A 27,022-nucleotide genomic window follows, 5' to 3' on the forward strand; every position below is an offset into this window, starting at 1 on the left:
GAAATTGGAATTAAGACATCAGGCTGTACTGTGTTTTTACTGATATGCAGCACGTATATGCGGTTAAAAACACACTCCTGCAATAGTAAGAACAGTTGTTGAAGGTTTTGACAAGCTTTTTCGACCTCCGTAACCCGATTTGAAAGTGAACGTCTGCAGGTGTCGTCTAATTCAGCGGCGCACTTGTTCTCCACAGCCTACAGTGTGCCGATCAGCCGTCTCGCGACGTGCAGCATCGGGGCGCTTGAGGCCACAGAACTTGCTGCATGCCACAAGTTGAATTAATGAACCTCTTAAAAGGTTTAGCATTTTTTTGCTTCTCAAATGAGAAAATCTGTTGTCGCCTTTTTATCAAACCTCTTCATATTTCACTGAGGTGGAATGGCGCGCGGCACATTTGCGAGGCAGAACTAATGCTATATAAATCTCAAGTAATGAGCGGGCCCCGGGGACGTCATCTAAATGAAGATTTTACACCAATTTCAACATGGCTGCGATTTGACTCCTGCCTTAAGTGCATTTGTTTAACAGGTGCTTGGAGACGGCAGGCTGCAAAGTGTCGCTATGTCTGCTTTATTAATTTCTGGCGTGCAAGTGGGCGGGGGCGTGCGGCGGGAGAAAAGGAGGAGTTGACAAACACAAATCAAAAGGTTGAGAGTGGGATGATTCCGCCATTGAACCAATGTACTCGCGCTTCATTTGCAAACTAATGATTCCGAACCCCCGCAATCTGTTTGAGGTCAGCTCCTGTGTATTTTGGATACGCTTGGCTATTAGCATCACTGAACGCTTCAGATGTGTCAAACCTGTCCCCCCTCCAGTGATAGTCACCTACTTTAATTTCCCTGCAGGCCTCCGAGGGGGACGAATTCAACTAAAATCACAAGCTGTTTTGTTGGCAATCCTTTGTGGCCTATAATGAATCTAATGAATATAAAGAGAGGCGAGCGGAGGGGGAGATTAGGGGGGGGGGGTGCTGGGGGTCAACGGGATTGAGGCGACTACATTTCAACCACCGCTGTGTTGCTTTTACTTGACGATTTGTGACCCTCAACAATGGGACAATGGCGAGTGTTTTTGTACCCTTAATTTGCCTTTGTGTTTCGTCCTCATCTCTTTCACCACCGAGCACTGAAAGTCATCAGTCCAGAGGGGGCAAAAAAAAAATAAAAAAACGCTGACCGCACGGTCGGCCGGACAAAAGGGAGGTTTTAAGATGAATCCTATCAGGCGGCCAGAGGAGCAAAAAGGGAAAGGGACTCAAAGACAACAAGTAAAGGGTTCGAATTAGCCCCTGAAGCACTTCCTCTCTCCGGTCTATCGTGCGGCAAACAGCACTTCCACCTCTTTAAAAAGTGACTGAGCATGTGCACTGGCGCCCGCGAGAGGTGTTTGGCACACGAATTAAAGCTGTTCATCAGATAAGAGCGAAAAGGTCGAGGAAGGTGGCGGACGCGGTGGGGGAGCCGTGTCAAAGCTCGTGTGTTCCTCGGGGCCCCTCAGGTGGCAGGATGGAATTAACAGGGCTTTTGTTCTCAAATATGACCCACATTCATCTTAATGAATGGCCGCGGCCTGCACTCCAAACTTTTAAGAGCTCTCGGGTAGAAAAGTTCTGTATCACTGGTCCGTGCTGGTATGCTCCCCAGTCTCCGTAATGATTTCCATTCATAAACATGCGCTGTGCTACCCTCCACCTGGCAGCTGCCTCTGTGCGCTGGAGATTACTATTATGAACCCTGCAATCCCGAGGATAAACATCTCTCCACTTTTGAAGTTTGCCAGCATGAGGCATATTTTAGTGCCATGCGACTTAAGCATCCCTTGAAGGTATCACTTGCCACATCTCCTCTCATTTTACATACATTGTTCAACTTTAATGGGGATCTAATTTGTGTTATCAGCTTACGGGGCAGTAAGTAATAATTTGCATGGCTGCCCTAAGCAAATATGCCTCCATAAGCATCCCCGTCGTATAGACACAAGAATGGATTAGCCTCCATATTGGCTATGCCCCGGCGGTCAGTGGTTTAAAGAAGCAGAACAGATAGTTTACTTTGGTGACAATCGCTCTACCTTGAGATGCCGCCTTGGATAAAATGAAAATGACGGCAGCAGACAGATGGCATCGACGGCTCTTATTTGCGCTAATGCAATAGGCAGTCTGATAATAGCAAATACAAGAGCCTTCGCAAAGATAATAAGGAGCAGTTTTAATTGATTAAATCGGAAAGGTTTTCATGTAGCAATGATTATGATTGTAGTTTGCAGTGGCAATCAACTGCCGTATTTTGCTTGTCTTATTTAGGTATCAAAATATTCAGTGAATAAACATTATTGTCATGTTTCCATAATATTTTAATGTAAGATTTCGCTAACTGCGAGCTCCAGAATGTTAGCGAGTCAAAGAAAGTGGACATGCTGACCTGAAAATGATGAGCCCTCTAGAATAAAAAAAAATAATAATTTATGTAGCCCCAAGAATTGTCAGTCATCTACCAATTTCAGTAGCTCTAGTATGAAATTCCATTTGATAAAAAGAGAAGAATCTCTCTCCCAAAAAATTGTTGTTTTGTTTTCCCCCTTTACGCTGTGACGATGCAGTGATAATAACAAGCCTGTGATTGAGATCTTAATTTAAACACAAAATTTGGACATTTTTAACTTAAAACGTTCCCCTAAAAATACGAGTAGAGGTTAAAACAAGCCCAATAAATTAAATCAATAAATAAATCATAAAACCTCACCCCCCCAAAAAAAAAAATCTGTACTGCACTTTGTATTCTTGTTGCCTCAACAAAAAAACTAAATAACACATTTTACCCTGGAAGTTCAAATGAATTTTTTTGCAATTATTCATACAATTATTCATCAAAATACGTTGCTGTTATTATTTCTGCCATGAGCAGCAATAGCAAGCTGCCACTGACTTTGCCCAAAAGTACTTCCCAACCTAGCTGAGGTTACACTTTCCCTTCATAATTGTACCTTTTTTAAAACCATACACTGAACCCGTTCAGTTGCGATGTGTTCTCTGAACTTGTGTTCACGGGGACACAACATCTTCAGAGGAGAGGAGCTTGATATGCGACTGGCTTGCGTCAGGCATGTGTGTTCCGCCTGTTAGCTTAGTAGACACTTAATTGCCATGGTGGGTGGTTGGAGCGCTAGGAGCCTGATCTTAGGAATATGTCATATTTGTTAATCGGACATGCAGATGCAAATAAAGTGTGACAGACTGTGACCAACACCGCGGGAGCATAAATACCGTTAACTTCAGAAATGTTCTTGGCGCGGGAATAACGCCGCATAAAGGCTGCAGCGACAGCCCATCTGTGTATTTATTTTGTTTAGCTATTTCCGTTCATAGGCCGATGCGACAAAAGAGCTGTGATAAAAATAATACAAAATGGAATGCTAGGGTGCCAGATTGTGTCTTTTTGTGTGTATCGCAGCCCCATGCTAGGTGGGAATTGTCGGGCTGATTGCATTAGCTGCAAAGAATTCCTGTTAAGTGAAATGTGAATGGAAGCGACGGTCGGGCCTGCGCGACCTAATTCATATTCCTGGAAGGCTTTTTAATTTGCAAAACACGCCAGCTATCTGACAGGAGGGCGCAGCCTCTTCGGGGGGAAAAAAAAAAAAAAACGTCGCCATTCAAAAGTTTGTAAAGCTCGTCCGCAGAGATTGATTAGAGTTGTAAAGATTTTGTATCAAAAGCGGCGCTGATTAGAGGTTGCTCGCTGCTCATTTGCATCTCGCGCGCAATCTCTCGCTCCCGTGCTCGTAGCCTTGTTAATGCAGAAATAATATCAATGCAAACTATATTAATAACCGCACAGCGAGGTGTCACTTAATCAATGAAAACAAATCTTACACCTTGCCGTGATTATCTGGAGGAGGGTGAATATTAATGGGAGAGTCTGAATCAATGTCGGAGGCTTGAATATGTTGCCTCCTGTTTACTCGAGCTCAGACGATTCTTTCTTTTATACTTCCTCACGATCCCTGAGATCGATGAGAATGTGACAAACACGAATAAGTTATTAGAGCAATTCAACAACAAAAACACAACCGATTGTGTGATTCGAAAGTCAAACGAGGGGATGCTCAAATTTCAATTAACTTTAGTTTGTCCGTGTTATTAATTAGGCGGGACGCGAATGGCTTATTGTGTGCGTCATTATTCTCTTGCAAGTGGCATTAGTATGTAGCGCGAGGCGAGCAAATTAACAGGCACAAGAGACAGGACATGAGACAGGAAGCCCCTTTTTTTTTTTTTTTTGATTCGCCAGGTAATGGAAGCGAGCCCCGAACACAGATTCTTTATTTCATTATTTGATAAAGGCGCCTCTAATGAAAATATCAGCCAGCAGCAACACAAGTCAGCGGTGGGCGTGAAAAGAAAAGTGGCTCAGAGGAGGACGGTGGCGGACGGCCAATTACCTCATGACTGCGCTCTATTAAATCAAATGTGAAACGCACCTGGTGGGCTAATGGAGGTCAAATGTAGAAGCAAGCACGTATGAGCAATGAAAGACAAACAAAGTGTCACCACTTTTAACTAAAAAAACAAAAAAAAAAAACCAGTAATTTATTTGACAATATTGTTCTTGAGTATAAAAATGCCAATACTTTAGAGCGTAATTTTTAAAAAATGTGCGGTAATTAACATTGCTTGCTCGAGCTTCCTCCTTTCTTACATGTTGTGGTTCTACAGACCAACAATGTCGATACAAAATTGCTGCCTTAGGCTGTAGTGTGAGGCGGGATGACCTGTGCCATGGAATTCCACAATGACACTCACGTCTACCTTTTTTTTTTTGTGTGTGTGTGTGTGTATATGTGTGTTGAAACTCTTCACAGCAGACAAAGGGACTGTTGTCATCACACATCTAATTATTTGAATATGATATTTTGCATTCTTGTGAGAAATACAACCACTTGCAAAGCTTGAATGGATGTTCGTTCAGTTGTTAAAATTTTTAAAATTAGTGAAAAAAAAAAAAAAGATCACAGACATCACAGTGACACCAACCTAAAGTCGTTTTAAATAGTACTTTCTGGCTTTTAGAAATCCTAAACAAATTCAAGACAATTTTTTTTTTTTAGACAAAGCAGAGGGTGAAAAATATGGCTCATCTCCGAGGAAAAAAAATCTGGAAGCACCCTGTAAATTTCTCTTCCCAAAACTAACACATGCATCAGTTTAAATCTGCCCGTTAGTCTGCAGTTAAACAGGAGTGATTACACCTTGGAGAGCTGTTCCACCACGAGGACTGAAATGAGTCATGACTCCAAAGCAAGCGATGTCATTTGAAACAAAGGAGGGAAAGATGGAACTTCAGTTGGCACCGCTGACCTCGTTTCTAGCTGCCAGTCTCGTTGTCCTGCTGGTATGAATATTTGAAGGCAAGCTGTGGTCTGAAAAGCTAAAGCTAGCGAGGTTAACTACTACTTTCATCCAAAACCAGTTTATTGTCATTCTTTTGGACCAACACGGTCATGTGACATGAATACATGAGTTGCCTTTACTTAAAAAAAACAAAAAAAAACAAAACACTTCTGTCTTTACTAAATTAGTGTTGTGCAAAATGCACTCACCTCATGGATCACTATGTCCCAACATTCTCCTTCTTGGCCCGCCACACATTTTGGCTTCTTTCAGCAGAAGGATGCTGGAGGCCATCACGGACGCCAAATCTCAGAACAATAACAAGCCAACTATCAGTTACGTCTCACTCGTAATCACCCGCCATGCATTAAGAGCATCACTTTCCACCACCCTACCTCCTTGTGCATTCTTGACTGTTTTTTGACACGAGCGTCATGTCATGTGTGCCGCCTTTAGCTTCTGCTTTTTGTGCATCCATCTCGGTAGTGAATGGTGTGACCTATCAGTTACTCTCTGGAGGTGATATCTGTGTATGGTGTCTAGAACAATGCCGCAAAGAGATGAAGGTTATAACACGCTACCCATGTGTTTGTTTGTGTGACCTCATTGAAGACTAATTTAACTATGATTCAGGTGTGCTATGATAGAGACTTTAGATCTAGCCAATATGGGAAAGTATTCTTTAAAACTTGCCAGGAAGGAACATGGCTGAGTCGCATCAAATATAATAATAATAATAATAATTTGCCCTTTATTAGTCCCACAATGGGGAAATTCGAGATTCGAACCCAGGCCTCCTGGGGAGACTGGGTCCTGAACGCGGCGCCTTAGACCACTCGGCCATCCTGGCAGCCGCATCGATCGTCCGACCTTCAAGTAGACATGGCGGCCATATTGGATGTGACAAGTCCCTGTCGAAAGTAAGAGCCACTTGGGGCCGGACACAAATGCTGTTGGCTTTAACGGTAACTCCGTTTAAACGTTATTGGCCGTGGGCGGTGGAATGCAGAACCATTCTCTGCGCAATATGTGTAGTTTATCGGCAATGTTGTGTGAGCCCAAAGCCGAAATACATCATCGTTATATACTCAAGAGTATATATCAACTGTGTACTATTTATCCTGCTGATCTAAAAACACATATTCACATACGTATTTTTATTATAATATTACATTTTCATTATTAGATGCTTGTCCCTTTCATTCTGACTCAGCTGGGCGCCCTCTATTAACAAGCCGCCAGCTTTCAAAATATGCAAAATGAAGTGTGGTGTCACTACAAGTAACATTTTGATCTCCCGTACTGTTGTTTTGGCATGTGCCAGCCGAGAGGAAAGTAAAGTTAAGTGAGCATCTCACAAAATGTTGCTGCTCCATCATTTGTTTTCCGTCAGCGGCCTCATTACCCATCCGTCATTTTTTAAGCCGAACTGAATTGGTCGGTCCGTCAGTCAAGTCCGTCAGTTAGTCTGTCAAAAGTCCGTTGGTCCGCCCCCACATCTACACCATAAAAGAAACATCAGTCAATTGTCAGCAAAATGGGCATCAGTCAGTGACGGACTGACCGAATGCCCACCTCTGGTTAGCTGAATACCTAGTAATTAAAATCTGTCTTAAAAATCCACAAAACAGAAAAGTAACTGATGGGACTCCTGAGACGTAAACTTTCCATTGGATCTTTTTTGACATTATCATTTTATGTTTTTATTCTTCGATGGTGATGTGTGTCAGATTAGCGAAGCCAGCTGCTGAGCCGCGTTTCCATTTTCACACCGATGGTTTCGAGAATAAAGACACAGAGTTGAACTAAATCGGCCCACGGAGGAGACATTCCGCATCAGATGTGAGGCTGATAGCGTCAGGCTAATCTTGCAGCAGCAGCATCAACTTAACTGTGGAGTTACCGCAAGACACATGAAGGCAGCTATGGATTTAATTGGAATTGGCCATGACGTCTGACAATTACAATTTGCATTTCAAACGATTTTTCCATGGTCTCCTACATGTTCGTTTGTGGTGTTCCGTGCTGGTCACCTTGAGTACATCTCACATTATTGAACTTGTCACATGTGAGGTCTCCCTCAGTTTCAAAATCGGTATGTGTGTGGTCCACTGAAGTAGCGCTGCAGTTTTGTTGGATGCACAGGTTAGCATTTGCTACATTCTCGCGCCTAAAAGTGAATTTATTTAAAAAAATATTATCTCATGCATTTCCGACGTCTTGGGTTATAATTCCCCTATTTTTTATTTTTTTTTTAAATAAAATTGAAAGGCCAAGAAGCGACTTTTTGAAATCTTCTCCTCCCAGGGCAGAGTTGTCCAATTTGTAAAAGGAACGTGAAAGCTGCTTGTTGTTCTTGCGTGTCCCACTTTATCAAGCATACAGCAGCATTGTCCCATGGGAGTTAACTTTTAGTCTGTTTACTGGCACGCATCTGAAGCCACATGGGCTAGATCATGTCTTTGGGGGCTACAAAAGCAGGCAAATCACCGTGCATTAAGACCAGACACACAATGGACAACAATGGCTTGCATAAACACTATTTAGAACTATTCACATGGCATTGAAGAGATGGGCGTCGACTGGCCATTGCCGCAAAGCCGGCGCATTGTGGCGAGGTGAAAAGAAGTCTAATGAACAGGAAGCCTTATTTGAGAGAGCTGACAGTAACCGTACAACAGGCGCATTGTGCGCTTGCCACCAAGCCTGTGGCTCTCTACATTAGGAGAAATGATGAGAACGTAACCTGAAAAGACACACTGGGCCCTTGGACCCGCGTAAATGCAAACGCACAATAATGGAGGCTATGGACGGAGGGACACACACTTGCACACAAACACACACACACCGTCGCCACCTTTACCCGACGCGGAACGTTTACATGCACACATCATCAACCGCTCTCATGGGTAAGAGCGTACACACACTCACACACTTACACTTTGGCCACCTTTACCCAAAGACCCCAACACTTACAGCTCTCGTGGCATAACTCGGATAAATTCCCCCACCACACACACACACGAGCCACCTCACCTTTTTTTTTTTTTACCTAAAGCTGCACGTTTACACACAACATCAACCGCACTCATGGCCTCACTCGGATAAAAGCCCATCGCACGCGCACACACCCACACACACACACACACACACCTATCAAACCCCCTCCGAGCCTGATGGAACTTTGAAGTGCATTCCGGTTAGTTTGCCACCACGGAGTCTCAATTTAAAATGTCGCAGTTAAAATGTCATACATTTGAAATGATATCAAAGTCTGCAGGGGAGTTAGCAACTTCGGACCTCACACACACACCCCCACACACACATGCACACACAGTTTTGAACCCCCCTCTCTCCCCAAGCTTCATCAATCTTGAACAAAGGGATGACATCACCAATAAGCACCGGACCTTTCAGCAATAAGCCTTATTTACTGATGAGCTGAGCCTCCCCTCGGGGCATTGTCTCCTCACTTTCCCTCTCAGGCAGGAGAATCAAACGGCACTTTTAGAAGCTGGCGGAGCATGGCTTGGGATTTAAGACTCATATAACGTATGCAAAGAGGTTTTTTTTTTTTTTTCTTCTTTTACACCCGACCAGGTCATTAACCGCTGAGGCATCGTGATACATTGTGGCTGATGCGTGCCGGGTGAAAACATGGCTTTTATTGTGCCCAGTTGCATTTGTGAACAGAAAGTTAGAAATCGACAAACTACCGTCAACACAGACCTATTTTTAACGCTGACATTTCCTAGCATCATCACATAGTGCTTTTATAGAAGCGCCATTTGTTGTTTGTTTGGCTTTGCCACATGCACACGCACGCACAGTCACATCAGGCCTTGGGAACTTGTCATGCATCCACTTTGTAGTCACTTTTAGAAAGACACAGCACGGCAAAGTCTCTAGGGGGTGCGACGCTTCCCCGTCTAACAACCCCCATGTCACCAGCCAGGAACAAAGCCGCCATAGTCGATTCTCCTAATTTCAGCGCAGCCTGTCGAAATCCCACTCACTCACTCACTCACACTTGCTCACTCGCAGTCACTCTCGCTCTCCGTCTCCCTTCAACAAGTACTTGACGCCAGGATCCGGAGTTGCTGCCGACGGGGTCGTACGCTCCCTAAAAACTTGTCGCCATTCAGACGCTTGTGCAATTTGTTTCCATTTGTCAAGCGGAAGAAGAAAACTATCACAAAGGAAAATGCTGGCAAAGCGGAAAGTTAGCACTCGGGACAAAACCTTCAACAATCTGTTGACGTGTTTGTGTTATCGTCCATTTATCGGCTGTGTGTCAGTAAATGGATTTTCCCTTTTAAGTGACATTATTTGTCATTTTTCTTCAGGCATTGTGCTGACTGTATCCATTAAAAGCACATGTATTTGCACACCTATTCAGCCTTTTAAATGACACCATTATTCCGAGGGATCCTTCCGCCTCATAATACTTATTGTGCAAAGTTGTTCGCGGCAGCTATCAGGCGGAGAGCAGGAGGAATAATATGCTGACTGTGATGTAGATAGTGCCATTAGAACCCCCCCCCCCTACACCCCATTGTGGAGACCCCCACCCCCTTGTCAATGCTGCGTCAGGTGCTCCAGCTGCCACAAGGTCCCCCTGGCCGCCATCCTGACACTGCGACACAAAGTAATCACCGATCACGCTGTTTAATCACTGAAACAAGCACTCCAAACACCCCCCACCACCACATCGCATAAACCCCCCCCCCCCCCCCCCCCACCCACCCCCATTCCCCTTCTGTCAATATCCCACTGTCTCATTATCTGTTTGGATTGCACATCCTCACTGTCAGATAAACAGAGTGGAAAATTAAGATTAAAAATATGGTAATTTCATTTGAGGCAGCAGGCAGCCCCTTCTCACTGGCCCATTATGCTATTGATTAACCACCCCCATCCCTCCACCCCAATTCCATTTCTCTTTTTCAATGTAAACTTTAATCTATTTGCAAGGCAACAATTCAACTCCCGGGGGGCTCTTTGAGAGTAAGTAACCATTTAATATGACGCTGGCTCAACACTCACTGGCTTTAATGAATTGTCTAAATCTCCCTCCTGTGTGTGCTCGTGTGTGTGTGTGTGTGTCTCGCATTTCACCAGCCAAATGTGTGGATTTTTCTAAGTGCGGCTCATCCATTCTCAGCTCTTCACGCCATCCACAGTTATGTGCAGCTCACTTGCTAATTGCACCGCTAATGACAAAATCACATTGTAATCGGGCCATTGTCATTATTGTACCACTGACATGTTAAATTAAGCAAGGACGCCGCACAGCGCACTCACACACATCGTTGGAGTCACTCAATGAATTCGAGGCAGGAGAGACAAAAAAAAGACAAGTCAAGGAAGGACATTATTATTGTATGTTCATTATATTTCATCTAAATACATGTCAAAAAGTGCTAATAATATTTTAGAAATAAATAATACATAAGAAGCTATATATATATATATATATATATATATATATATATATAATATATATATATATGATATATATATATATGATATATATATATATGATATATATATATATAATATATATATTTTATATATATATTATATATATATTATATATATTTTATATATATTTTATATATATATCATATATATATATATAATTAACATTTTTATTATTATTATTAATATTATTTTTTAGTAGATACCTCTATGTCCCCGATTATAAAAGAATGGGGTAAGAGTCATTCCTTAAACTTTGAGACCTCCAGAGAGCAATGGTGAGAACCATCATCCAAAAATGGAGAAAACATTGGTGTACAGCAGCCGAGGAAAATGAGAGCAAATACTTTTTCGCAACACTGTATAGTCAAGTTGTCGAGCAAACCTGGATTTTTAGGTATTTTGTTTTCAAGGCAGATGACATGCTACATTTCCAGCATCCTCTTGTTTCCTGAGCTGAGGCTGACAAACAGTCCTGTGGACGTCATGTTCAAAGTGCACGCCGACTCATAATTTGAAAAAAGTGCTCACAAGTATAAGGCACATAAGCTTGCTCTCCTTTCCCAAAGTTCACCTTAGCGGAGCTCAAACAGGGAGAATTAAAACCGTCATTAGTTTAGCGCAATGGAATAAACACGTTCAATATGTGCACTCTTTCAATCTCCGGCACAGGATTGAATTCCCACGAGAAACCTGCAGTGCATGTACAATAACATAGCAATGTGTTATCAGTAAACAGTCACACTATCAATAAAGGCACAGACACACACTAAAGTGGACATTCCAATGCACAGCCAAAAAAATAAATACTTCCGGTAGGGCTCGGTCGCCGATGGCGGTCAAAGACGCTCTCCAAAGTGTCAGAGAGACGTCTCAAAGATGACGTCCTGGAGGTGGCGCGCCTCCCGCTTTTTGTTCTCGTGCATCTGCAAGCATACGAGGGAAAGCGGCGTCACGGACTACGAGCGCACAATCGCGGCGGCTATCTGTCGGCGGCCACGTTTATGACAGCTGCAGTCAGCGCTGGCTTGAAGGGATTTGTCAGCCGCTCAAGCATGCCAGAGTGGCTTATTTAACTGGGAAAACGTTCAGTCCCGCTGATAGTATGCAACTATTTATCGAGCAAGCCTTGAATTCTGCAGACAAATATTCAGGAACTGAACAACTGCAAGGAAGATGACATTACCTTACCTTAAATATGACTTCATATTTACCTACTGCTGTAATCTCTTTTGTGTGTGTGTTCATCAACCATAACACAATGTAACAATGTATTGGATTTAAACATTCTATCATTAACATACCCTTGTGACAGTGCAAACATATATTTTTTTTAATGCAACAATTAGTAAGCACCCCTCCTTCACTCGAAGAGTAAGTCACTTCATTTTGGGGGCAGTATGGTGGTCTAATGCTGTTGTCACCGTGGGATACGCATTTTTTTTTTGTAGATGTTGAGAACTAAAGAACACTTTGTTTAAAAAAATAGCTTCTGAAAACACATTTATTGTGTCTTATAACTGTATTAACACGGTTTCAAATGAGTTTCATGTGCCACCTAAAGCATATTGCTCACTGTGACATCCTCCAGCCAGAGGCTGAGCCACATTGTTTTTGTTTGCAAAGTTAACAAGCAGCTAAAGCATGAGGCAGCTACTTCCTGTCGCTTACCTCATAGTCGAATGTTCCATGTGAGAACTTGGTGTGCCTCATAATAAGAATACGTCATTTATTTTTTTACTAGCTGCCCACAACCTCCTTTTGAGTTCTGACCCACCAGATGAGAATCACTGGCGCAGCAGTTGTTAGTTGGTCCGCCTGACAGACATACTTTTCTATTAAATTCTTGTCAAAACACAATGCCATTCACCGCCGGTAGAAAGTTTGAAAAAAATCAAATAAAAAAAAGCTGTGAACAGGAAGTCCGCAACGCGCTATATCCAGAGAGGCAGTGGAAGAGCCTCTTTCAATGCGCACAAAGCAGAAAGAGGTTGATATCAGATTATTGAATGTGTATAAACTTGAGTGACAACTATAGAAAGTTGTCACACAACATTTCAGTATTTAATGTAAAAGTGGTGCTAGACAGTAATCTGATGAAAGGAGAAGCGGCGTACAATGCAGGAGAGGAAAAGGGAAAGGCTTGGACAATACGTCCCTGCCAGTGGAGCACTGTGCAGGCTAACAGCACAGCAAATAATAGCGCAGTGTGCTGACTCTTTCAAATCACTATTTTACTCATTTCACTCCTCTGGCTGACGAGATGGACGGGAGCTGATAAAGTTGTGAGAAAATGAAATGATGCCCACTTTTTCTCATTGCACAAAGGCCCGTTTGAAGTTGCAATGCAATGCTATCTGCGGCCCCAGACAGATGCGCAGAGAATGGCGATGACAATGACGAGCCCGCCGCTCTTATCACCCGTCACTGTCCGAGGGGGAAATACATCACAAATGAATTTCACAGGGAAAAATATGGACATTCTCTATTACAGTAATCCCCATAGAAAGTTTATCCCCAATCACCATGAAGTTAAACTCCATATTTCTTCAGGAATCATCTCTAAAATGATCTAGAAATTATGTGGAGGGGGGAGGGGAGATTATATGGACACTTTTTGTGATCATATCTGAGGATGACAAATCTACAAAGGAACCATTTCTCTTGAAATTAATGTTCTGGTGGCTGTAGTACTTTCACTGAAAATGATAGTCGTGTCCTAACATTGTCAGGGCTCATTTTTTTGCTTCACTGTATTATTGGGAAAGTGGAGTGCCGGGTTAGCTGTTTGGTGGCGTTTAATAATCCTATCACTTCGCATGCAATACCAATACACTAGCGTCAAATATTAATTTTTGTGATTCATGCAGCCGCTCAGAAGGAAATGTAATCATTGAATGAACAGTTCTGAAGTTTTAGCCGCAAATAACAAAAATACAATAATGTGTATATGTAATAACGTATTTATTAGCACACTATTCTTGTATCATGATACAATTGTGAAAATATTACACTGGTATCGTATCATAACCCGACGTTAATTGTGTGAAAATAAAATGTTTCAGATGAATGTGCATTGATTATGGAAAATGAACGGTCGAGTCACTCCTTTTTTGATGAAAATAGAGTGGATGGACAAAAATTGGTACCATTCCAAAAATAAAAATAATAAAATCGTATTAAAACCAAAGCATACAAAAACTGAGGTTCTAATGTAATATATTCTGGCAAATGCAGGAAAATTTTGCTCTGACATCATATTGTAAAATTGTCCCTTTTGTCGGAAAAACATTTTCATGATATCACAAATTGATTTACCTGTTTTGCCGCATGCAGCAGTGAGGCAGCTTCGGCTCGGCCTGTCTGTTGGACCATTTGGTAGAAAAGCCCTTTGTGGTTTTGGAGCAGTATGTAAGGCTCATCATATTCGTGGATCTTACTGGCATCCAGGACCTGCAATCACACAGGCAAATCGGGTTTTGCTCGTACCAGCACCTGTGTGTTTTACTTTTCACATTTTAGCCGTTTGTCAGCAGTGGCAGTAGCTCGGAAATCATTTGGAGTCATTTTATGAGATTCATGTTGACAGCAAACACTTGTGTGTGTTCTTGCCGGACAAATAGCATCTAGCCTATTAGCTGTGCTGAGTTGCAGAGACTGAAGATCAGAAAACCAGCCATGGATTAATTTTGTCAAACTCAATCACATTCTCAAGCCGCTCCTGAAAATGACCAAAACCTTTAGCATTTAGCATTATTCATTAGCATTAGCATCATTCATAGTGCTTGACTTCCAAACCTGTGACGCGGTGCAGGCGCGGGTTTGAAACACTGAGTAGATGGAGTCACCACTGTAACAGTGGACCCATGACCCGGATTGGGAGTGTGGTTTTCCAAGGAGTGATGATACGAGGTGGGGATTAAATGAAGACTCTAAATTGTCCATAGGTGGGAATGTGAGTGTGAATGACAGTTTGTCTATTTATGTCCTACAATTGGCTAGTGTCCAGGATTGTACAGCACCTCTCACCCAGTCTGCCGGGAAAGCCTCCACCTTACCTATGACTCTAAAATGGAAAAGTTGTATTGCAGATGAATGGACAGACGTTTTTTAGAATTGCGTGCGAGACGGGTCGGATCAAAACACAGAGTTGTGTTTGGCCTGCAGGCTGAAGCGTTTGCATACCTGCTTTTGACTCAGGATACTCAATGAGTTGAGTTTCCGTGTTGGGCAACCTCGTGGTGTCATTACCATGACCAGGCTCTTCAGGTGAGACTTTATTTAGCTCCGAGCTTAATGTCTATCCGGGGGAATTTAACAAAAGTGTAGGTGCGACTCAGCTGCCCAGCTGCTCGATATTTGGCTATTTTATGGTGACGAGACAGGAGGTTTTTCCTGCCGAGCCCTCCATAGACTCTTGACAAACGCTGCCATAAATGGCACTAATTGGCACCTCTGCAGGCAGTTGTAGGAAAAGAGCCAAAGATAAAGTCGCACGAGAGCATGCTCAAACACTTGTGAGCAGAGCTGTTACCAAACATGGTGATTGAATCCTTGTTGCTGGAGGTTTGTTGCAAGCCCCCCAAAAATAAAAATGGCCTTAATGTCATCTAACATCATCAGTCTAAGTTATAACCTTGAAGTGGGGGACGATGGAAATTTACCACCGGCTCACCTACCAGTATTTTGTCACAGTCGATGATGGTGTTGAGCCTGTGAGCGATGGTGAGGACGGTACACTCTCGAAACTTGCCCCGTATTGTCTGCTGGATCAGGCTGTCGGTTCTAAAGTACCACAGAACACAACACCTGAGAACAAAACACTCTTCCGAAAGCGCCCCGGGCGGGGATTTTACGCGGCGCACTACAATGCAGCAAGGTATGTGTGGCAGTAGACGTGACAAAACAAAAAGGCTAACAGAGCTCCTTTGCAAAGTGTTGTCAGGATGTTTAGTGGGGGTAGAGAAAATGTAAACACTAAATAACATTAGGGTTGTCTGACTTTCTGACAACACGAGTGTGGCTACACATTCTACATGTAACCTATAATTGCCTTTAAAATAGTTAAGGTGGTTGTAGTTTATCTTACTGCACTCGGTTGTTTCATTGGTCATTCGATTCCATGCAAAATATTTACTGCAATGACTTTAGGAAACTTCCAGGTTATATCGCCCCTGAAGCATCAGAACATGAACAACATCAAGTAGTAAATAAGTCAACTGACGCAATTGATGCATTTAAGCAGTCTGCTTTTATACACGCAACAAAAAATATGACTGCAACACTTTTGTTTCTGCTCCCATTTTTAAACAGCTGAACTCAAGAGGCTGCAGCACATTTTAGATTGGCCTTTTATGGTGGGCAGCCGCACCTGTACAATAATCACGCTGTCTCAACATCATCTTGAAATGCCTCGTCTTTGAGGTGGATGGATTATCTCAACAAAGGAGAAGTGCTCAATCTCACAAATTTAGACGGATATGTGAACAATATTGGAGAGAACACAGTGGGAGCATATACAAAAGTCTGCCGTTTATCATTTTATTCAATATCAATCCTCTTGTGAAGGCTGTTTGATTGAACCCTTTCGGAGTGGTACTATTAAACTCCTATGACCTTGGGTCCACATTGGCCGTGGCCTCGTCGATGACAAGGATGCGGTTTTTGCACAGGATGGCTCTGGCCAGACACAGCAGCTGCCTCTGGCCCATGCTGAAATTGGAGCCTGACTCGGTCAGCAGCGTCTCCAGCTTATTGGGCAGTTCCTCCACGGCGGCCTTCATCTGCACCTGCGGAGAGGCAGAGCACGGCCCCCGGCTCTTCATTACTCCCACATAAAGGCTTCCTGCTGAGATGCCTTTAAAGAACCATCCAAACACACCCATTAACCGCCTGGCACAATGCAAGGCCAGGTCCACTGATGACCTTGGCCAGTGCTCTCTTGTGGCCAGCCTCTAGCTTTAATCCAGGCCACCAAACCCATTCAGAGGCAGGACCAGGAGCTGAAGCCCTTCACTGTGGGGGGAGCCTTCATCCTGATTGGCCTGACTGCCCAAACACATCTCCCCAGCACTTTCAATGCTTCCCAGTTACAAGCCGCACATTGAGCAGGGCCCCTTGGCCCTAATGGGATTTCCCCCCATGACTTGTGGCGAGCAGGGAGGCTGAATGGCAGCATTGTACAGGGGGACAGAGGGATCCCCCCTGGGCCGGCAAGGGGGAATCATTCAGAGACAGGCTGGAGTACCTCTTGGAGTGCATTCCACAGGTCCTCATCTGTGTGCTGGCTCAAAGGGTCCAGATTCTTCCTCATGGTGCCCGTGAAGAGAACTGGATCCTGTGGGTAGATTGATATAGAAAGGGAAGGCCGTGGCCAGGAAAGATAATGACGAGGGCTAGGATGCATGAAAGGGTTAAGACGGCCTTTATAGAGCGCATCTAGGAAATGTGTGGGGGGGAAGATGCTCACAAAAGGCTCAATACACTCAGAAGTCCCATTCAATGATTTAGCCAATTATGCTTCACTATGTTGATCTTTTACTTGAAGAACAATAGGGCTGAGAAGTGAATACAATAGATTTTGTATAGTAGCCAAATTGGTAAAGGTTAGCGATTGTCATCTTAAAATAACAGTCATGTACCCGTATGAAACGACTGTTGCGACAGGTGGGACTCTATCAAGCCATAAAAACACCTGTAGCAAGGATGCAAAGGCTTCTTAGCTGTTGAAAATTCTTTTACAGTGTGAAGAAGCGCTTCCGAATTCATGTGGGAGGAAGTCACGGTACACAGTGAAACACGGGCAATCTAAAGATAGAACATGCCAACGCCACACAGGAAGGCCACGGATGAGGTGTAAACACCACCCCACGCGTGCTAAACACGAAGTCAGCGTGTGTTGCACCTACAATTGCTTGGTGCACAAGTATGAAAGAAGTAAACAACTGTTACTAATAGTGACGTGCAAGGTTTGATAACCTGACACCGAGTTGTACCTCTTTCACTGCGAGTCTGTTTACTTCCCTTGACTGATACACACTACATGCAGATTTAGTCCTTTGACTGAAGTCTTGGGGGGGATCTTCTGAGGTCGTAGTGTGATGTGCTTGACAGTGGATTGTTTGTGTGACTTTAAAGGAATGTGAGTTAAAAATGTGAATCTGCAAGGCACGGCGATATGGAATCAGGCATCGTTGGTATTTTTTATTACATTTTTTAACTCATGTCTCAACATTTTTCTAGGTGAAATGACAAGACTGCACCTTACTACCTTTCCTACAAAAATAACACTTTTAGAACTTGACATGTGCTTTAGATGCTCCACTACTTTATTTCGAACATTTTTTTTTTATTCCCTCCCCTGACAGCAAAAATAGCAGCTTGCCATTAAGCCAGCTGAAGTCCCAATTCAAACTAGTTTTGTGACATACTTTAATTGAGGATTTGCCGTTCTGTCGGATAAAAAAGCGCTTTCAAGCACAACTTTCCATTCAGCGATGATGTGCTTCACCAATTCTAAGACCTCTGTTTGCTGCACACATATATATATATATATATTTTTTTACAAAGTCATTCCTTGCTAATTCAATAGAATCTGAAATGGCTCCATTTTAATGCCATATGCTAATCTCAACATATCATAATCAAATCTGTGTCTGCAAAATAATGAAGGCTTTTCAATCTTATTTCATGGAGACGTCACTAAAGATGGCGGGCGTCACGTCGTTGCCGTCTGTGTGGTTACAACTACCACCACAAATCTCCACTTCATGTTTAAAGTGGGATTGATTTAAAGTTGAATATAAAGCCAATCAGGTTATTCAAAACCATTTTGCAGATTCACCGACAAACAAACAGTCAATATCCCTCCCGAGCAGTCTGTATGCCTACCATGATATCGTCTCAGTCGCATAAATGCGACCTGGCCATTCAGGCTGCAGTTGTATTGCAAAAAATCTGATATGTATACGATCTAGGAACACATATGAAAGCGACGCAGGTCAGATTTAAAAAAAATAAATAAATAAATAAAAAAATGGAATTGAGCTGTTCAGACTGTCATAAAAAAATCAGATAAAGGTTCGCATACGGGCCAAAAAAAAAAATGGCTGACATGAAGCGCCGTAGGTCGAGTAACGCGTAACCCAAGAACCGGCTGTATCATCCTTGACGTATATAGAGAGTAAAAGGGTTTACAAATGAATATGTGCGCATCCAAGCGGTTTGTAAAACTTTTCATGAAAGCATGTAGTTCCACTTCTGATTTTCCCTGCAGGTGCGAGTCAACACAGTCACATCACATCTCTCTCAAATTAGTTGGGACCAGAAGGGAAAAGTTTCTCCGAAGCAATGGCAATGCCAGAAAACGATCAAATCCATAGCGATTCATTAATGAAAGTGTTTTGGGCATTTTGGCTGCGATGGGGGGCTAAGTGACGGCATACAAGGGGGCTCTGACTGCGAGGATGGGGAGACTTGGTCTTAGCAGCTTTCTCATGTTTGGGGGGGTAGAGGGCTAATCCCCTGTCAGGGATGGGGAGTTGCTCACTTCGCAGTGCGGGCCGTGGGAGTCTCCTCCCCTGCCTCCACTCGGCTGACACTCACCCGCGGGCTGGCATTTTCCTAATGCTGTATCACTTTCAACAAGCGGAAATAAAGTTAAACTGTCTCAAGGCGTCCGCTTGTCTCACTTTGAGAAATCCTCTGAGTGACAACTCTTGTTTTAGATTTTAGGCAAGGTGCATAAAGAGGCCAAAAGCATGAAGGTTTATGTAACCAGTGACACAGAATGGCGAGAAACGAACAGCCTCATATGTCATAATTTCACCCTAAATGTCATTTAAGACACTGTAAAGGGAAATCTGACAGAAAAGTACTCAAGTTTAAGGGGATAAAGTTATAATATGAGAAGGAAAAAAAGTCACGGCAATAATGTATTCAGAAGGGGGTGAAGTCGGACTATTACAGCAAAAAGACGATCTTTCACTCGGCATTATCAGTACTCCACTTTGGCCTTCGACAATTGATTTTTTTTTTTTTTTTATTATTTAATTATCAAACATTTTTTTACATCGCTATGATAAATATTACAGAGCATTCTAGATTCTAGCTGTTGTTGGTAGAGAAACTACTCTCTAATTCTGCTTCCATCTGCTGTGTGTATCGGAATGCATGAGAAAATCCCAGAGTCGTACGATGGGATATGTCGACCATCTATAAGCAGTTGTATCTCGACTTATCTGTTGGTTTATGTTAATACTGCAAAGTAGCAAGTGGTGATAACAAGCTGACCTGTGGGATGATGGACATCTTCTGGCGGAGGGTGTGCAGTCCAATGTCAGATGTGCAGAAGCCATCAATCATGATTCTGCCCTCGGGTTCTGCCAGGCGGAACAAGGCAGAGATCAGGGAGCTCTTACCAGCGCCGGTGCGTCCCACAATGCCCACCTACAGGGGACAGATAGAAAACTTAACGCACACAACCAGCGAAATCCGGAAACGAGACAAATTGATCTCTTCCGACGATAAATCACTGAGTGTTTTGTCGAGCTGTTGTGTCTATGAGAGGCCACGTCATTGGACAGCTTGTTTGACAGCAGAACAAAAAAGAAGACCAATTGAAAACATTTGTTAACCTTCAGTAGGAATGATATATACCGTCGTTTCTCTTTGTTTTGTAAAGGCTAACTGACAAGCCATGAAGGACATACTGTGTAAGATAATACAACAGCCCTCACACATGGACCTGATCCCGGGACTAGTCAGCTGAGAAAATGTATGTTAATTGACAACAGAAGTGTGTATTTTAGTCCCGATGTAAGTTCAATTTTGACTCTCTCCCATTCTTGTCCACACAATAGTTCGACTGATCAGATTTTGCCTGCAGGCTAACTAGCTAGCTTTTTAATAAAGGCGTTTACTGAACTTTTTCATTCGTATTATGAATCTATACAGCAATTTTTTTGTAATGACGGCATCCATACAAACGCACACACACGCGCACACACACGCACACGTACAGTGCACGCACATACTACTAAATACTATAACTACTACTAAATAGTGTGCAAATAGTTTGTAAAATTGCTACACCTGATACACTAAATGAGGGAGAAACAAACTTTTGGCCGACCAGTTAGCACGATAGCCCTCACAGTGCAGAGGTCGTGGGATTGATTCCGCCCTTGCTGTGTGGTGTTTGTATGTTCTCCCTGTGCCTGCGTGGGATTTGTTCGGGTTCACCAGTGTTCTGCCACATTCCAAAAACATGCATGGTGGGTTGAATGAACACTCTAAATTGTCCAGAGGTGTGAGTGTGAATAGGTGTTTGCCTTAGTGTGCCCTGCGATTGGCTGGCAACCAGTTCAGGGTGTACCCCGCCTACTGCCCAAAGACAGCTAGGCTCCAGCACCCCTGCGACCCATGTGAGAATAAGTGCAACAGATAATGGGTGGATGAAGGAAAGTCTGATCTTTAGTAGTAGATTTAATAGTTAATATTACACTTGTAAAATTAGTACATTAAAAATGCTCGTACTGAACAGAATCGTTTCAAAATCCAATGAAACGTGTTAGACTTGGATTTTGTTTGGTCCTGTCCATGAAAAGCTATCTTATGTGAAACCAATCTGTGATACAAAGAAGTTTGCACACCACTGTATTGTAGGCGACACAGGGTGGGGTTTGCTTCAGTGTTGCACTACTTGGAAATCCCCAAGTGCTTTTGTTGCGGTGGAGCTGTGTGTTTTCACACAATTCTCCAGAGGATGCGGGATTTCAATGGTGGATGATGGTATTTTTCACTCTCCTCTTACGGTTGTTTGTCACCTTCCATAGGCAGTGTGGGGAACCACTGACCAAGTAATCCAGTTTGGTATGAAATGTGTCACATTTGTGTCAAGGCCAGTTGGAAAATCAGCTTATATCCAGTATGTGACCTCAGTAAGGAATGCTGTAAATGAATGTGTTTCTATGGGTGACATGTAGCAGAGACCCCCCCCCCCCAACACCCCACACCTCCCCGCACCAATCCTGCACCCTCCCCATGTCAAAGCCAGAACCTCCACACTTATCAACCTATTCATTGTGAAATCAGCCGCCCTGCCCAAGCATAGCCATGCAAAAACACACCCCCTTGCATTAAACACAATCCCAATCATCCACAACCATCTCCATCTCCATTCCGTCTCTCTCCATATGCCTTCCCCTCTCTTTCATAGTGAATAAACACTTGTCACCAGCAGGTAGCTCAAAATGCAAATGTGGACCGAATGGATCCACTCGAACAGTCTTAATTACAAGATATGTATTCCATGAATCACAAATGGTATAGTCCTGGAGAATCAGCCGCACAATATGCTGTCCTTTAATAATTGATTGGGAAAGAATGCCACGTAACAATGAAGCACATCCCACCTTCTACACCGGCTGCATATCAACCTGCGTCATGGGCTGTGCACACCAGTGAGGAAGATCTCGCCTTTTGAAACAAGGACTATGATTATTTATAAGGAGCTTAACATCGTGTGGACCTCATTCCCTTGTACAGTGGAACCTCCAAAGTCAAACACGATCCATTCTGTTTGTATTGTATTCGGCAATGCAGCTTCACTTCCCAGTTGCAAGAAACAGATTTTTCCAAAACAAATAATGTAATGTGAAATAATTTCTTTCAAATATAATGAGAAAGGGGCTGTATAATAAATCCACATTCAGGACAACTACAGAATATTGCTTGACTAAATACTGTAAGCTCTGTGCTTGTGATGTCATGTTTAGTACGTTAATTGTATGCTCAACATGGCGTTCACTGAGTAAAATCAATTTGTGCTTATTATTGATATTCAATTAATGGTATTGCTCCTATGATACTGAGCAGCCAGATGTAATTATATGCCACAGTTCAGTTCCACTTCTATGGTTTTCATCACACTTTTCCACCGCCATCACTGGTACCCTTACGTAACCTTAGACACCCAAAAAGGCATTTGCAGAGTCCATTTTTAAGATGCTCACTGATCTGAAGTCTTGTGAGATTTTAAGACATGATGCTTATTTGCAATGCATTATTTCTATTTGTTTGGAGATTCTACTGTACCTTTTCTCTGGATGTGAAGACCACAGTCAAGTCCTTGAGGACCAAAGGCTCACAGGCGCTGTAGGAAAAGTTAACGGAGTCAAACGTGATGGAGCCTCTCTTGGGCCAATCATGCGGCGGCGTTGTGTCCGTCTCCCAGGGTGCTTCGCTCTTCAACTCTGCGTACTCTACCACCCTCTCCACAGATGTCATCTACGAAAAAAAAAATCAGTGAAAACACAATTCCTATATGCCCGTTGACTTTTGGTCACATAAATTGTGTTCAAAAGTCGATCTTGAAGTGATATGGTACCAAATTCTCGATCTCCGCGCTTTGTCGGACGCCCCACTGGAACATGCCGGTAAGTGTCACAGCATAGGACAGAGCCAGACCAACTGCACCGGGGTCCATGTCTGCGATGAATAAACATCTGATCAGATCTTGAGAATGTGTCACATGGCTACAGGAAGTCCATGCAGTACCATCACTGAAGTAAAGGCAGCCAAAGGAGGTGAAGGTGACAAAAATGGAGCAAATCCCATCGAGACGCACGGCTAACCAGCGAGAGGTAGTTAAGAACAAGAACCAGGCCTCTGTAAGCAAACACAGATATTTAGTCATTGAACACGTGAATCATTTAGAATTCAATGATTTGGCATTCGTCTTAAGCAGGGTACACGCATGCAGATGAATTTCAGCATCTTTCCCCCCCCCAACAAGTCAGCAAAGCCCTGATTGTTGGACATACTGAGTAATTTTCCAGTGCAGTGGTGTGTTGAGCAGTTTTTTTTCTCCACAATCTGCTCAGAAAACAGTCGGTCTGACAGTTGTATATATTAAACCTGTTGAATATTTCTTTGGGTGTTGTCAGCACTAAGTTCTTCCAAACCGCAAACTCCGTGATTCTGATTTAAAACGGAACGCTAGCCAATTAGGAAGTGCTTGCACTGTTGCCAGAACGCAAATAGAGGCACTACTGGGTGTGTCGTATAACGTGTCTCCCGATTAGCTGAGCTATTATGACATCTTCTGACCTGAGTGGAGATCTTGATAGTCATCAAACATCTGTTGAAATCTCTGCTGAACCTTAAATGCCCGGATGGTGCTCAAGCCTTGCAAGGAAGAGGAAAGGTGGGAGAAGACGGGACTCCTTGCTGCAGGAAATGAACAAAGACGTTTAGCATTTCAACGTACACATTAAAAACTGCTCGATTTACACTCCCATCCCACTGCACTTTCATTTAAATAATGGACAGTGCTTCAATAGAGCTCAGTCAAGCAAAAATGTAAAATGTTAGCTTGCGATATTCACAGCTTCTGTATTAAAGCGTTTTATGGAAATGTTGCAATTCAGCTGCCTTTTGTTTGCATTTGTCGGGCTCACAAAGCCTAAATGTTTCCACTTAAAAGCTTTATTCTTGAAGATGACACAAGCTATTGGCCCAGTGTGCATTTGGGCCTTTGCGGCACGGCATCCAAATAGGTGAACTCAAGCCCAGTCATGCCCACTTGGCATTTTCCCCATTGTACGCGATGTCATGAACTCCCGTCTCTTGAGGAAATTGCGTGTGGCCGAGTCATAGGCCAGCGGCACCTTTAGCCTTTATGCTAATGACCGTGGAGCACCTCAATGGTCTATTAGCATTCCTGTGGTCCGCCTTTGTCTCCCACTACCAATAGACAAGCCTACGCCCTCCCCAAAACCTCACCCCACTCCCAAAAAAAAATAAAAAATTACTGGTAGCCTCCAATCGCTTGATGTCCCTGGAAGTCTGAAGGTAGTAGTGTCGCAAGCCCAGGAAGACGGCGACGAGAGGAACAAATGGGATGAGGATCCATGGCATGACGGTAGAAGATACTATGACCACACCAAGGACTTGCAGGAACACCTGAGGAGACAAGAAACAACAGCAACTTTTAATATCTGTCTGCACGCCACCGTCTTATAATCAGGTAGCAGCAGGCTCGGTGACTCACTGCATGCGTGGAAGGAAAACCACGGCAGCGCTAATTCTCACTTTAGGAGCAGGTGAGAATTTAACACTTAACCGCAGCTCATTTCCCAGCAGCCCCTGCGGTGGAGCCTTCAACACCTGCGGCCCCTTAAGTGGAGGTGGCAGGCAAGAAGCACTCTCTGTCCTTCACAACAACATAATGACTCCTCAGCTTGGCTAAGGATCTGAGACTCTCACACCAACAATGTCATTTAAACTTTAGAACAATCTGATGATGGCTCAAAAATTGGAAATATACGGGATTTTAGTACAATGTTTCAGTTAAATGTCACTTTTTATTGTATTATTATATGAGAATGCAAAAATGGGTAGAAAAGTGTTTAGTGGTTAGCACATCAGCTTCACAGTTCTAAGGTTCTGGGTTCAAATCTGGGTTTGGAGTATGCATAATCTCCTGTAATGTGCTCAAAGTCAGCTGGGACAGGTTCCATCACACCTGCGACCCTAATGAGGATAAGCATTATCATGAATGGATGAAATGCTGAAAGAATTATGGAAATACAATAAATATATGTTCAATCATTATAAAAATCAATTAGATTGAATCAATAATGTAATCTTAGTAGACTTTAGTCTGAACTGATCAGCTGGATCGGCAGATATTTTGAATTTGATACAAAATAGGTGAACGGCGGTGATGACATTATTTATTTAATATAAGAATATCCAGTATATTAATTCCATCCCATTCCAAAATGACTCCAAGAATAAAAACAATCTAAATCTAAAACAGGGTGATCAGTATGACACAGCTGCCACTCACAGTTAATTACTGGAGACTATTTGTATTGAGGGACACATTTAAGCGTGATCACTTTCAGAGTTATTTATTTTTTTTTTTGTGATGAAAAGCACCTCCATTCCATTTGCGGGTCAGATAAGAGGGTATTACCAGTGGAACCACCGGCGTGGTGGAGCCCACACAATCAAGCGGGGAGTGGAAACTACGGAGCACATCCGATCCCGAGAATTTCACACTACATAAGTTTCAATCTGAGCCTTGATGGAAGGCTAGCAGACTGCGGTGAGAGATGGCACACGGGCCATTACTGCGCGCTATCTGGCCTCCTTCCTTGAGGGCAACACACATGAAGTGAACAAATATCTCCCCGCGCTCCTCTTTACATCATGCTAACTGGCTTAGTTCATTTCAATTCTAATTGGGCCCATTTCATTCAGGATCGCCAAGGTCCGAGCTTGGGCGCCTTATCTGACGGCAGGGGTTATCAAAGGGGGCGCATGAGGAAAAGGAAGCATTAGATAGCAGCCCTCGCTCCTCCTGCTCCCCCTGGACCTTTTCTGTCGCCATGTCCAGCCATTTGATGTCATCCATTTTGCCCGGTCTGCCGCTTATCGTGTCAGCATCGGGAACACGGCGGCTCCCGCCCACCACTACACAGAGATGACTCCGATAAGTCATCCTCACCCTCTCAGGCCGCAACCGTATCTCGCCGGCGAAGCCACACAGGAACAGAAAACTCCCAAAGCCACATCCTGGCGCACATAAAAGTGGATAGATGGAAGAAAGGTTTAGTGTACAAATAAAGAATTAGCGCTAATTGCTCTATAGCGAGGAAAAGAAAGCCACCGCACGCATGTGATTGACTCATTCAAGCACAACTGCTGTGTGCTAAGTCCATTCAGATCCCCGCGGACCCTAATTGCCGTATTTGCTTTGGCGATACCATCGCCTCTTTGATGTCGCAATAAATGGCGAAAATTTAAGTTAATCGTCATATTTGTTTGGGGCAGTGATAGCGCAGCGCCAAGTAAACACTTGGCTTTTAATGAAACATCCCTGCAGACACAAGGAGGCGGCCCGCTCACTGCAGCCTCCTTTTGGCTCCCTTTTATTTACTGACAGCGCGTCGTGCTTGCCACTGGGAAAAAAGTGCAAACAAAACAGGAAATGAGGGGAAAGCACGGCAAAGAAAACTCCTCTAAAGAAGTCCTCTGTCATTGCCGGTTCTTTTTTTTCTCTCTCCACACTTTCCGTGACAGGGCGGCACAATAAGCTGCAAGGGTCAGTGGTACTGAAACAAAACGGGGCTGTTC

General features: G+C 43.4%; 1 protein-coding gene and 2 long non-coding RNA genes across 10 annotated transcripts in view; 1 reads left to right on the forward strand and 2 right to left on the reverse strand.

Moving 5' to 3' along the window:
* Positions 1-24,256, forward strand: part of LOC148323472 (uncharacterized) — a 64,314-nt gene extending 40,058 nt beyond the window's left edge. Inside the window, exon 4 of the long non-coding RNA XR_015846453.1 lies at positions 22,961-24,256. This is a non-coding gene — a long non-coding RNA (uncharacterized LOC148323472). The remainder of the gene's footprint in view (positions 1-22,960) is intronic.
* On the reverse strand, positions 4,311-10,750 carry LOC148323474 (uncharacterized). 2 transcript variants are annotated; one of them, XR_015846455.1, is made up of 4 exons: positions 10,700-10,750; positions 5,791-5,934; positions 5,605-5,703; positions 4,311-5,432 (listed from the first exon to the last, which is right to left on the reverse strand). It is a non-coding gene; the product is annotated as an uncharacterized LOC148323474 (long non-coding RNA). The 2 variants fall into 2 exon arrangements; XR_015846454.1 differs by lacking the exon at positions 10,700-10,750 and having other exon boundaries at positions 5,791-10,075.
* The window catches only part of LOC148323475 (ATP-binding cassette sub-family C member 4-like), a 36,685-nt gene continuing 20,711 nt past the window's right edge, over positions 11,049-27,022 (reverse strand). For 3 of the 7 annotated variants that reach the window (XM_088314474.1, XM_088314477.1, XM_088314479.1), the window contains 11 exons: positions 24,691-24,841; positions 23,987-24,106; positions 23,435-23,545; positions 23,265-23,365; positions 22,973-23,164; positions 20,168-20,323; positions 17,124-17,213; positions 16,493-16,665; positions 15,556-15,661; positions 14,195-14,329; positions 11,049-11,802 (listed from right to left, as the gene is read on the reverse strand). In XM_088314474.1, coding sequence (XP_088170600.1) covers positions 11,737-11,802; positions 14,195-14,329; positions 15,556-15,661; positions 16,493-16,665; positions 17,124-17,213; positions 20,168-20,323; positions 22,973-23,164; positions 23,265-23,365; positions 23,435-23,545; positions 23,987-24,106; positions 24,691-24,841 — 1,401 coding nt within the window. In that variant the 3' untranslated portion in view covers positions 11,049-11,736. Of the gene's footprint in view, positions 11,803-14,194; positions 14,330-15,555; positions 16,051-16,492; positions 16,666-17,123; positions 17,214-20,167; positions 20,324-22,972; positions 23,165-23,264; positions 23,366-23,434; positions 23,546-23,986; positions 24,107-24,690; positions 24,842-27,022 lie in introns of those variants that run through there. The other 4 variants (XM_088314475.1, XR_015846450.1, XM_088314476.1 and 1 more) reach the window with 4 other exon arrangements.

This window comes from Idiotropiscis lumnitzeri, chromosome 14, assembly GCF_059441095.1.
Source record: "Idiotropiscis lumnitzeri isolate Australia: NSW breed Sydney's pygmy pipehorse chromosome 14, RoL_Ilum_1.0, whole genome shotgun sequence".
NCBI lineage: Eukaryota > Metazoa > Chordata > Actinopteri > Syngnathiformes > Syngnathidae > Idiotropiscis > Idiotropiscis lumnitzeri.